Below are 13,586 nucleotides of genomic sequence, written 5' to 3' on the forward strand. Positions count from 1 at the left end.
ACTACGTTTTCAAGAATGGGATCTTGCCAAATGAATAGAATTAAACCAAATGACTGAAATAACAGTTAGAGAAACCATCAAAATTGATGCCTTAAGAAAAATCAATCCTGCTTCTTTAAGCCAAGGATATAATGGCTACTACAAAACATTTACACCCAAAAAAACAGATGTAACGATTTAAATAACAATCAGAGTTGGCTACTTGAGCAGAACCTACCAAAGGATAAAGGCATAGATGTCACCTGATGCTCCTAGCCTGAAAGAGGCTAGTTTGTAGCAGGAGTTTGCACCATGGGCACCCCTCAGACTGCTTAAGGCAAACGACTCCAGTCAGGGAGCCCTGGTCTAGTCATGACTTAAACCATAGCCATGTTAGCAAAAAGGAACCCATTAGAAACAAATGGCTTTAAAATATGCAGAGCAGTATTGTTGCCTGTCCCGCTTCTATTTTATCCCTTAAAAGACAATAAATATAAGGAATCTGTTCCATATGCATGTTGCTTCTTGCTGAAAGAAATGCACTGTTATTTTAAGGAATGCAATGGTGCTCAACCCATTACACATGTAGTATAGAGGTAGTTGGTCCCTTAGTACATGTTTCTGTTTTTAATCTTGTTATTGAACATTTTATTTGATACATTCTATTAAGCCACGTACAATGCAAAATGCATTTAAGGACTACATCAAGCTGGTGACTTGAACACTGTTTACGTCACAGTTCTGAGTAACATATCAAACCGAATATCAAACATTGGAACGAGCCCACACCTGCACATTCATCTAGTAAAGATCTATCAACAATAGAGCCCTGAGATCTAATTTCTTTATACTGAAGGGGTCAAAAGGCGATTGCACTCAACACATGTCGCATTAGGTGAGCAGTAGAAAGAGGTGCAGTTAAACTGGGGTCAGGGGCGCTTCTGTAGGTGTGTCAACCTTTGGCACGTTAGATTGGAACTCAACCAGTAAAGTGTTCTAGCTGGTGGAAATGGGGTATTTGTGCAGACCCCGGATATCCCCTTTAAGCAAGGCCACACTCTCGGCCAGGGCCCAGGGTGTCCTGGAGAGAGCCTAGGCAGAGATCACAGGGGGAGACGATGATTTCCATCTACGAATAAATAAATGCTTAGCAAGTAGGCAACCTAAGTTAGTGAATGGTGTAGAAATCCTGTTTCTATTTGTCTGATGGAGCATGCCCAGCAGATGGTCCCTTAGTACCTGTTGATGGTCTGTTGAGGCAGAGGTGTCTAAAACTAACAACTCTTCTTCCATTCTGTCGGAGGTCGTTAGGGAAAAAATAGTTCTTATGAACTGGTTTTACAAGTATTTAACTTCATGAAAATATACTCTTGCAGTAAGGGATAAGTGAAATGCCAGCTGCTCAGTTCTCACTCATCTTTGGAAACAGCGATTTGGTGATGATGGCAGAAACGTGTATTGTAAGGAAGAATGTCTGGAAGCAGTGAGACTGAGAGGTATTGGGTACTGTGCTAAATTGCCTTTCTATTTATTTTCTATTGAACTGTTGTCATTCCTAGGAAAGTTCATCACTTTGGGTTGGGGAAAGAAGGAAACCCAGTTCCATGGATCAGAAGGAAAACAGGCAGCACAGCAGAAGCAAATGGTAAATTCAGGACAGACTGTTTTTCACAGTTATACGTACTGATTTCTTTCCTATGGTCAAAGAAGATATTTGAGCATATTATCTCTTCCTTCTGTTATTAGACTGAAATAATTTAGTACAATAGCATATGATGAGATTCTTCACTGTATTTTGAACTTTATGTTTGTTGGAATTTTATGGTTTTATTGGAAAACCCCTGCAGAATCTCAAACATTTTTTATGGGGCATTGTTGCCTTCATCATGCGAGAAGTACCGAATAGTGCTCAGTTCTTGGCAATCTCCTTATTATAATTTCTCAGTGCGCTAATATGTTGACTCTCTAGAACTTAAGAATAGTTGTGATGCCATATCACTTGCTAGGCAGCTTGGTCTCAGCAAGTGAGTTGAGTGAATGAGTTAACCAAGGAGCAGTTTGTCTCTTTGGAACATGATTTGCTTAAAACAGCCACTGCATCTAGGGCTGATGTCAGACAGGTATTAAACCAAATATGATTGGTTTGAGGATCATCTGTTATTTCTGCAGCAGTTATAGCCAAGTGATGAAAAAGCACAGAGGGGCTAACCTGGTTACCAAATCGCAAAACGGGTTTGCGACTCGCAATTAGTAAGGTGTGTTCCCTTCCTAATTGCGACTCGAAGTGCAATGTAGTATTGTTTTGTGACCGCGGGCGCAAACCAATCGCAGTTTGCACCCATTTCAAATGGGTGCTAACACTTTCGCAAAAGGGAAGGGATCTCCATGGGACCCCTTCCCCATTGTGAATGTCACTGCAAAAAAAAATTCTGAGCAGGCAGTGGTCCTGTGGACCACTGCCTGCTCTGAAAAAATGAAACGAAAACGTTTCATTTTTCGTTTTGGTTATGCATCTCGTTTTCCTTTAAGGAAAACGGGCTGCATTACAAAAAAAACTGCTTTATTGAAAAGCAGTAACAGACATGGTGGTATGCTGCCTCCAGCAGGCCACCATCCCTGTGAGGGCCGCCATTCGCGAGGGGATCGCAAATTGCGACCCACCTCATGATTATTCATGAGGTGGGCATTTGCGAAGCCCTTGCGAATCACAGATGGTGTCAGGGACACCATCCTACATTCGGATGGTCGCAAATCTGAACCTACCTACATGTGGCCCCAAATTCTTAAAGAAAGTCACAAAAGTGCACCCATGGTATATGTTGTACCCCTATAAAATATTTGTGAACTGTATTTTAGCATGGGTAAATACGATGTGTAGATTTGCTCATGTGAAAATCTATTGAGCATTTGAAAGTTCATTGTCCCTCCAGCCACTTTCTTCCCAACCCTGGAAGAAGTTCTAATTCTGCCATTGTCAGGAGTAAATGTCCAACCTTTCTTATTATGGGAAAATATTATAGAGAAGCTGGTAAAAATCTTTAAAACATGCAGGGTAGTATGTTTGCAGACTCAAAGGCATTCCAGCCCTGGAACTATTGCTTACTGCTTCCTCCAGCCCCAGTATGCAGATCTGCAGAAAGGTGGCAAAATAAGGAAATTGCTACAGTAGGGATTGAAACTGCAAGTATTCAAGCCCTACTATGGTAGTAGCCCTGGCATAATCAGAGAGGCTATTATCAGAGCACTTACATAATGAGAGTGCTGCTATAATTTGTCGCCACACTACATGGCACCAAAGGGATAAGTAGATCTTTTTACAGGACAAGTAGATTTGAGAAGCAACCTGTCCCGTGGACAAGTAGATATTTTAATAAATTCCACACCCCTGCTATAAAATGTCTGTAAAATATGTTCTGCACACTTGGCAGAGATCTCCGCAACTGGGTTAGAGAACCCCCAGTCTTATACAGAAAGTTTCAAAAGTTTATTAAACTTAAAAAATAGTAAAAATATTTTGTTAAATATCTGTATAAATTAATTATAAAAAAATGATTCAATCAAGTGATAACCGAACAAAGATTTAAAGATTCTGTCTCAGTTACGCCAGTATGCATGACAGTGACTGTGTGATTATTACAATGATAAAAAAATAAAATGGGATGCCATACAATTTATAATCATGCCTCAGAGATATCCATACTTTTGATGTACAGAATGCCAACTCACTCCCCCATTGGATATGGTACCCCAGAATACCCTGGCAGTTTGAAAAAAATGATGCAGAATTTTTCAAATGAAATATCTTCCTGCATAACCTTGGTCTGCCAGCCCCCTTTTTAGCTCTCAAGAGGAGATACCGCTGTCTCCAGAACACTTCTGTTTCCTTCATCATTGCTAGGCCATAAAGTTCTACTTCCCAGGAATTAATTTCTCTGACTAGTGCCAGTATGCATCAGGAGGAGAAGAAGGTGCATATAGAAGAGAAGGAAGGCAAACAATAGAACCAGCAGCCTGTTTCTGATACTGTTTATTCTAAAGGAAGGAGCAGTGAGTGGGAGGATTACACAGTACCATAGGAGCTCCAGTATTGGGGGACTATCAACTAGATTACCTAGGAAAGTTCCACATCTTCCTGCAGAGATCATCCACATAGTGTGATCTCTTCAAGTGCATTAATGATGTATTAAAGAGCGTAAAGGTGCCATTAGAAGTGACAGCGTCACTAATTCTGTTTAGTCTGAGGTATGAATATCTTAATGCTAAAGAGAGTGATGGAACAGGTTTAGCACCCTAGAAGAAAATGTATTCAAGATGCTCATTAGTGAATAAGAAATTGGGCAGTTTGTGTCCAATCCAAGACCATCATTTTAAGATTGCTAGTCTACCAAATCTATTTGGTGAGCCAAATCAACTTTACTACTTCCGTCAATCTTCAGGTTACTAATTTCAGCACCTGAAGCATTCAAACCACTGCAAATATTTGCTTTTTATGGTGAAAGGCAAACTGTGTGCTTTGGCTTTAAAGCAGGTGCTTATATTTTTTACCAAATGCACCACTCCAATGTCTATACATCTGTACAGACTTAGGGATTTTAATGTATCCTGTGTGAAACAGCTAGCTGTTGAGACTATATTTAAAACAAACACTGAATAATTTGATCTCTAATTCCATGTGCATCCCTGATAAGATCATGACTGAAATGATTTACCAAGTGCTGTAAATACATTATTGTACAAAATTACTTTCTTATTGGCCTGAAGCATAATTGAAGTATAAGCTTTATTACTTCAAACAACCTTTTCTCAAGTTTGGTAATAACAAAGCTGTTCTGAAGACAAATCTGTGGTTTGCATCAGAGATGACTTTTTATTACCTATATTTTGTAATCTGGATTTTTGCTTGAATCAGCAGGTTGTGCTGCCCTCTTTGTTACTATATCCATCAACCATTGCAGAGAAATCTTTACATACCCTGGACATCAAAACTGTACAAAGGAAGCAATGTTGTGGTATTGCATCCTCATTACCCCGCCCTTAGTGTTCTGCTTCTCGATCCACATTCTTCATGTTGGAATGGGGGTAACATGGATTTTCTATCTGCTGATGTGCTCCCACTTTTTAACATGTTTTCAGGGTACACAGTTATCTAGGTCTGTTCACAATTTGAGCCTAGCTCAGAATCGGAAATCATACCCAATTAATGTTTGCCCCCAATTTCAGATTTAGCACACATTCCCTTGCACAATGAATAGTTCATTGCATTCTAGGTATTGTCTAGAAGTTAATTCTCTTTCTGTTTGCTTCCGGACAAGGTCTGGTCATTGAACCTACTCCACTTGACACAGTTGTCAGTTATGATAGAGACACACTCCAGGCATTATAGAGAAACAGGTTAATGCAAGAGTAAGAATCAATTCTTTCCAATAGTAAGCCCATTACTGTTATTTCTAAAAACGTTATTCAGCCACTGCATCTCTCCTTTCTGCTCTGCACCCACATCTAGGTCCTAATCTGAGTTGTGAGAGATGAACCTTGACAGAGGTTGGGCTACCTGGGTGGATTTGATGCACAGAGGACTGGTCGCAACCACCTTGCTTTGAACTTTAGGGAAAGCACAAAGAAATCCAAAAAGGATAGCTTGTGTGATTATTTTCATTCTGTATTCATGGTGTGTTCATTTATGTTTGTGTTTAGTATATTTGTCAAAATAATGTTTTGGTTTGGTATATTTGTCAAAAGAATCTAAATGTTACAACTTTCTGTTGTGGGGGAAGCAGATGGAATTTTCTTTTGCAATTGTTCCTATATGAATTAATGTGAGTAATAAATGGAATATGTGACTGAACAACTAGGTCCTAAACAACAATAGCCTAAACAACTACTGCTAAACAACTAAAAAGTCCCTACAACGAAGTACTGAACAACTACTGTTTAAACAATGATTTTGCCTGAATAACGATTGCCTGAACAACAAATTTTAAGGTAAGTTTAAAAAAAAAAAAAAAAAAAATTATGGTTTATTAGTTGTTTATAATTTATATATATATATATTTATATAGCGTCAGGGGATTCCTGTTTGTTTGTTTATGATCTCACTAATGTATTAAAAGTTAAGGTATTTTTGGCACAACGACAGAGTGCGGTTTTCTCTTGCTAAAACAGAAAGAGAATCTTGTTCTTTGAAAATATGGTTGTCCTGCCTCAAACCAGCACCACCGGAGAATTAAGTGCGCCGTAACACGCAGATCAGGACATCTTTTCTTTCATATCTATATATATCTATATATATATATATATATATATTCTTAACAACTTATAATTCTAAACAACTAATAAACCAGAAAAAGAAAAGAAAAACGTACCTTAAAATTCGTTGTCAGGCATTCGTTATTCAGGCAAAATCGTTGTTTAGACACCAGTTGCTCATTACTTCGTTGTAGAGACTTTTTGGTTGTTTAGCAGTAGTGGTTCAGGCAAGTAGTGGTTTAGACCTCGTTGTACAGGATGTTTCCCTAATAAATGTATTACCAGTGACAATTATAAGGGTGTCATTGTGCATTCAAAATATTTTAATTTATCCTCCTGATTCATCTTAATTGAATGTTTAGGTATAGTATTTATATAGCGCTTACTACTTCTGACGAGGCGTCGAAGCACTTTTCGGAGAGTAGCACGCTACTTCTGAACCCAAGAGGAATTAGTATAGGGAAATATGAGTATAGTTTTAGTATTATTATGGTTTAATTTTACCAGAGGATATGTGAGTTTGTTAGTTGGATTGACTAGAGTAATGGAGGGATAGAGGAGGGAAGAATCCAGAGGTGTTAATCGGGAGTTTATAGTAATAGGATGAGGCTTGCGATGAGTAAAGGGTAGATGGAGAAGGGAAGAGTCTGTGGAAAGGGTTAGGGAAATCATAGTAGCAGGAGGGGTCTTGGATGAGTCAAAGGTGAGATAAATGAGGAAGAATTTAGTGGGTTGTGTGGGAGATCATGATAGTAAACCGAGGTTTGGGTAAGCTAGATTTGGAAGAGGAGAGAAGAGCTTAGGCAGTGTTATTTTGGAGATGAAAGTAGTAGAATGGGTTTGGGATGAGTCAGAGTGGGGATGGAGGAGAGATTGATAGACATGACGTATGGCGATGGGTAGACAAAGTAAAGCTTACAAGAGAGTACATTTATATTATTCTTTTTTTATTTATAATAATATATATATATATATATATATATATATACACACACACACATTTGTAATCATTTTTATTTTTCTTTAATTTATTTAGTCATAATTTTTTTAACTTTACTTACTTATAATTTGAATTTTATTTATAGGTTTTATTTTATTTTTATTGAATAGTTTCTCTAGTATAGTAGGACTAGAGAAACATATAGATATGTAAATACATAGTAAGGGAATATTTGTACAAGGAATATAATAATGGGTATAATGATATGAGAAGAAAAGTAGTATTGTATAAACACAGACTTTCACGATTTGTAATATTTGAAGTTAATTAATAAGTGTACTTTTCTAACATTTATTTATCTTTCCTCAATTTTCGAATAGGGAAATGCTTATGATAATAAAACATTTGATCAGTGTGATACAAAAACTAGAGCAGGGATTCATAAGTATCTAATATAACAACTTATCTAGGAGCTATGCAATGACCTATGAACATGTTAAGTATAGAATAACATATAGGTATATATATATATATATATATATATATATATACACACAGACACACACATATATACACACGCGTATATACATATACACACACACACATTATATATATATATATATATATACACATTTGTTAAGGTGTAAAGAGTATGTGTGTAATTTATTGTTATGACATAATACATATTTCCTAAAGAACTATACATATCTAGAATATACACATAATCAGATTACAAATATTTATCAACACAGGCATGTGCAGCCCATTGCTGTTTGAATATGGTGGCCATGAAGGAAAGAGCAAATTCTTGAGTAGTCTTCTGAAGAAAAGATAGTTATCCGTGTATCTTATATTTAGGGGTAAGGAATTCCATAGTTTGGCATTGTTGTCTGCAAATAAATATAAAGCATATTGGTTGACAGCGGTCCATATTCCCTTAAGGATACTGAGGTTTCCTAGCAAATCAGTCTTCTGGGAGTAAAGGCAGTATTGATATGCTCTTCTGCAACTATTGAGAAAGTCAGACCTGTTGTTGCTGGTTTTAATTGGGGAGACGGACCTTTGCCTTTAGTAAGAACCAGTTGGTCTGTGAGATGCTTGTGCATGGTAGAGGATAGTATTGTTATAAAAGTGTGGAAAGGAGTCAGTATCTTTTTAAATGGTATCATTTAATGTTAACTGTCATCGTATTCATTTTTATTTCTTGAATAAGTATTTACAGGGAGAGAACAATATTTTTGTAACTTCTCAATATACATGCAGTTATCCTTCTTGCATGCCACATAATGTTGTCATCTGTTAATCTTTTCTAGGTTGTCCAGCCAGCTTTGCCTTGGGATGATCGTAAACCTCGAGTTACTTGGAGAGGCGATGGCCAGTTTTTTGCAGTGAGTGCTATCTGCCCAGAGTCTGGTAAGTTACATTTATGCTTTTATCTACCACAGAAATCAACCACCTTTTTCCAGCTTCCAAGCATGGGGTTTGTTCTAAAAGAATCCTGTTAACGCAGATCCAAACAACTACAAAGCAGTGCTAAGTTTCCTTGTGGTTTGCAGATTTATATTTATGTGGCTCAGGCAGTAAAATCCAAACTGTGAAATTAGGAGAATGAATAGATTACCCTCAGGACGATTGATGGCTTGAAATCATTAATTTATATCTGCTACTCGTAGTTATTCAGTGCAGCATTTTAATCCTTTTTTTTTGTGCTCAGCATTTCATTATAACCTGAGTCTAACCATTTGTATTTGGGTCATGGCCAAGTCCCAAAAGGTAATGGCCATGATCGACAAACCATGAACTGTAATGGAGCTCTCATAGTTATTAAAAATGTGTGAGAACAATTCAAGCATTCCATGTATAACTTTCTGGACTTCATTGAGAGTAAACATGAGTGGGATGGGATGCCCTTGCATAGGCCTTGTGGCATGCTTTAACCCATGATTCAAGCTGCACCTCATTGATGCCCAAGAAGGCAAAAACATGTTGGGGGTTCCTTGTGTTTAACTTCAGTGGGGGTGTGACGTAGCATTTTACTTTGCATAGGTTAGGTTCCTTGCTGTGCTAGTATGGAGAGCAAACTATGACGGTTTGAAATATGTCTCACCCTAATTATAAGGGGGCTTTGTTTAATTCAGTCATTCATCCACAATTTTTTGTTTCTTTCCCAACACCCTATCAAAAATGTTTTGTCCAAAAAGTTCTCAAATACCTTTTGCCAGGTGCACAAATAAGTCGTCATTCAGGGAGTTGTACTGAAACATCTGACATCACTAGTTTGCCTAGCCACTTCCTCAGCCTCAAAGCAACAGGAGAGCATTTGGGCCTTGGTGGTCTTAAGATGATTTAATCTTGTTGCTCAGAGCCCCCAATTAAAGCTGAACATGCATTTATGGTGCACAGGAACAGCTTATATTAACAAACTGTGGGAGATGGAGGGTATCCTATGGCATTACAACACACCTATCTCAATGTGCAGTTCATTTGTGAGGTAACTGAAATCCTATAATGGGAGCAACTCACATAACACTAGAGTTCCTCGGTTTTACTTGTAGTCCTACAGTCATTCAGGTACTAGTGCTGAGCTTCAGCTTTCCAAGACTAGAAATAATCACAAGGAATTGTCTGTAAGCACATCTTCTGGTTTTTACGCTTTAACTCTGAATGGTTTGCAAGGGTGAACGTTCAAGGATTGCTCTTGAATGCTGGTGCAGCGTACAATGCTTAGGCACAAACCAGTATCTACAACATATAAGCCCACATCTGTTGTAGTTTATTACTGTTCATTCCCCCTCATTCCCACAATTCTGATTCACCCCTTTTTAAGAAAAAGTCTTCTTTTTTTACCAACTTCCACTCCATAACGAAGGATGATTTTTCCATGCTGGTACATCACCTGAATTTCTTCCGTTTTTTTAATACACATTCCATTGTCTTTTCCAAATTATAGAGGTATACGGTAGCATCATCAGAAGACTAGCAATAATTGATCATTCAGGAGCACATTATATCACTGTAATGTCAGATCATTTGTTTAACTTTGCTGCAGCAGATCTGCTATTCCTTCATTATGCTCTACTAAGTAGGCTAGATTTGGTAATACAGTGTATGATAAATACATTATCTTATATGATATATTTCATGTTAATCTACCAGCTTGTAGATTTTCACACATTTCTCATTTTGAGTGTCACTCTCATGACTTTTTAAAGGTGCACGCAGGGTGAGAGTGTGGAACAGAGAACTTGTCTTGCAGTCCACCAGTGAGCCTGTGGATGGCTTAGAGCAAGCACTGTCTTGGAAGTAAGTATCTAAAGAAAAAAATATACTATGTAAAATAACCTTTGCCGATTTCTATGTCCTCTTTACTTTTCATGGGAATTTGCCATTCTCCTAATAGAGCTATCCTGTTCGGTGTTCATGATGTTCACAGTCGGGTATACATCCAAATCCCACCCAGTCTTGGTAGTCCGCCTTTTTTAAGTAGAATCTCACGCCATTCATAATAATTTCTATTATTTGTTTATTTATTCCTCATCATGCTGATGCATGTCATTCAGGGTCCCTTGTTCTTCCAAGAAATGTTACTAACTTTGGTTGACTGGGGAAAGGTAACTCCGGCGATATGTCTTCCTTGCTTTGAATCCGTGGCACGCATTAATTAGTGCACATGCATAAACTGCGCTAAGTTAACCCCTGTGTGACATTCAGATTTTTAAGCAGACTGAACCCTTCAAACTACATATGGCTGATCTTGTTGGGAATTTCTCTTCTATAATTCATTACCATTGTCAGTTAAAGTTGTATGTGGCCACTATGTTTTCGATTTGTAACTTCTAACTCCATTTCTTGGATCCTTATTTGTCCTTGCTTAGGGTGAAAAGCAATTCAGCCCCCATGAACTTTACTTCCCAATTGATTTACAGATGTTATTGTATGCACAAAAAAGAACTCTTAGACTTTGGGACTAGTTATGATATGCGCACCATTCATCTTGATTTGGATGACATAATATTACCTAGATCTTGTAATATGTAAAAGGATTTTTTTTACGTTTCATGCTGATTTTCTTTTGGGTGATCCAATGACTTATAGTAAAAAACAAAAACACAAAAGGTTAGCTTGTGCCAGACTATTTTAGTGGAGTTGTTTTAAATAATAAAAGTTACATCAGTGAGTGTGGCAACAAGTGACAATGACTCAGGATGCTAATCAAAATGCTGTTTGTATGTACCTGCCATTACCCACAACAAGGAAATATCTGAATACCCAACGTCCAAAACATAAGTTATAATACCAGTCCATTATGTTGATGAATCCTGTGCCAGTAGATAGGAGCATAATGGGCCCCAGAAGTCCCTAGGTCTCGATTTTGAATGTACTCCTCTGCATATATGTTCTTCTGGTCTTTGCAGTAAGCCAGGTTGTGCAGCCAGAGGTCTATTTTCAGGGGACATCCGTTAGTCCAATACACTGCAGCTTGTATTTTAGGGAGCAACAAGACCATGCTTAAAAATCATCAGGCTGTTGTGAGGATATCTGATGTAGTCCCTAAGAGGGCTATAGTGGGTCCAATGATGTGGAAAGCCAGTCATGGTTTGTATCCCTTCAAACACCCATGTTCATTAGCTGTGTAGCCTAGGGCAGGGCCAAGCCATATACATGAAGCTAACATTTGTCCGTCCACATTTGTTGTATGGAACAGTTGTGTTTGGGGTGAATTTGGACATATTTTATGGGGGAATAATAGAAACGGTGCAGTATTTTGAGTAGTATTAGCTTGAGTCAATAGTTTTAACTGTACCTGTTGTACACAGCCCCAGCCACTGGTGGTGTTCTACTGGTGCTGCCTTCGACCTTGCCCACTACTCACCTTTGGCATTGAGTATTTTGTTAGATTGTTTTCTCTCCACTGTTGGGTTCGGATGTTTAATCCTTTTGCTGCAATATCACTCGCCTTGGTCTATTACTAACTCTTTTTTCCATCATTGTTTCAGCGACGGTATTGTGTTTCAATCACTTTTTCTCTGTTTAACGTGCTCAACCCAAATTTCGACATCGGGGACTGTTAGCCACCCTTCTGGGTGACAGCATTCACCTCGGGCCTAATGCTCAACATGGTCTCGAGAAATGCAGGTCTGATGGAACACACTTCATTTTGGTTTTGCCCTCGATGCCTTTCAAAATTCCCACACACCGATCAACACCTGATGTGTAACCTGTGTTTGTTTCTGGATCATAGAGAAGAAACTTGCGATGCCTGTCGGTCTTTTTGATCCAAAAAGATCCCCCAGGACCAAAGAGCGCGTTGTTTGGAGATGGCGTTGAAGACACCAGACGACACTCCTTATATCTTCGGGGAAGAGCATGCACAGGAGGAGATCGACACACAAAGAGGCTTTCTCCATAGAAGATTCGGAGTTGGATGTTCATTCGGACAGTGAAAGCCAGCCTCTTACCTCTGCACAACCTTGTTAGTACATCAGCCCCGGCCTCCCATGCAAAGACTTTAAAAAAAAAAAAAACTAAAAACAGATTGGGGGTCTGCCACTGTCTTCCGGCCATAGTCGGATATGGAAATTACATTTGGATGCCCCACCTTAGGGCTCGGCACCGCAAATAGCCAAGACTAAAATGTCTTCGGTATCGACCTTTACCTTGACACCATCTCATTCATCCTCAAGATCAAGTCAAACCTTCGACCCGAGGACTTCGGCTCAGAGCAAGAGGCCATCTACATCCACGTCCAAGCCCACAGCTTCGAGCCAAAACAAAACTTTCGCTCTAAAATTTTCGGAACCTAAAATTCTGCATTTTCAAGACTCAAGCTTTTCTTCGGCAGCAGCGTTACCAGTGGAGCCAATTCTCGAAATAATGGACACTCTCAGCGTCAGCTCCATATTCAAAAGGGAACAGGATGAATTACTGCTTCTCCTCCTGTCTCAATTTAGAGGAAACTGACTTTTCAGGAGACTTTGGATACTGCTCCTTCACTTAAAAAGGTCTCCAGAGACAAGGACAAGACTCCAGTTCAGTCTCAGCCTTCTCTACCACACTCTCCTGTCCTTCCTCTTACTCCTCCACCACCTCCACAGTCTCTTCCACCTACTATTGAGCCTACAATATTCACCACAAGGTTCACCATCACCTCAGGGAGATGATTTGGGGGGATGTTCCATAAGAGATAGACCCATGGGATTCATATGATCCAGATCCCATACTTCCAAATTACCCTGATTTGTACCCTGCACGCCGCCATTACCTCCTGAAGACGCAACTTCATATCGGCAGGACATAGCACGGGCAGTTGCATATCAATGTGCAAATGCATTCTGATCCATTTGAGGAAGATTTTCTTTTTGACACACTGGCTACCACCCATAAAGAAAGTCAGTTTCTGCCGATGCTACCAGGCATGCTC

General features: G+C 38.9%; 1 protein-coding gene across 1 annotated transcript in view; it reads left to right on the forward strand.

Moving 5' to 3' along the window:
- Positions 1–13,586, forward strand: part of ELP1 (elongator acetyltransferase complex subunit 1) — an 886,544-nt gene that overhangs the window by 42,119 nt on the left and 830,839 nt on the right. The window contains exons 6-8 of the mRNA XM_069235684.1: positions 1,539–1,624; positions 8,479–8,578; positions 10,378–10,468. Of these exons, the coding sequence (XP_069091785.1) occupies positions 1,539–1,624; positions 8,479–8,578; positions 10,378–10,468 (277 nt within the window). The remainder of the gene's footprint in view (positions 1–1,538; positions 1,625–8,478; positions 8,579–10,377; positions 10,469–13,586) is intronic.

The sequence above is a fragment of the Pleurodeles waltl genome, chromosome 1_2 (assembly GCF_031143425.1).
Source record: "Pleurodeles waltl isolate 20211129_DDA chromosome 1_2, aPleWal1.hap1.20221129, whole genome shotgun sequence".
In the NCBI taxonomy this organism is placed as follows: Eukaryota; Metazoa; Chordata; class Amphibia; order Caudata; family Salamandridae; genus Pleurodeles; species Pleurodeles waltl.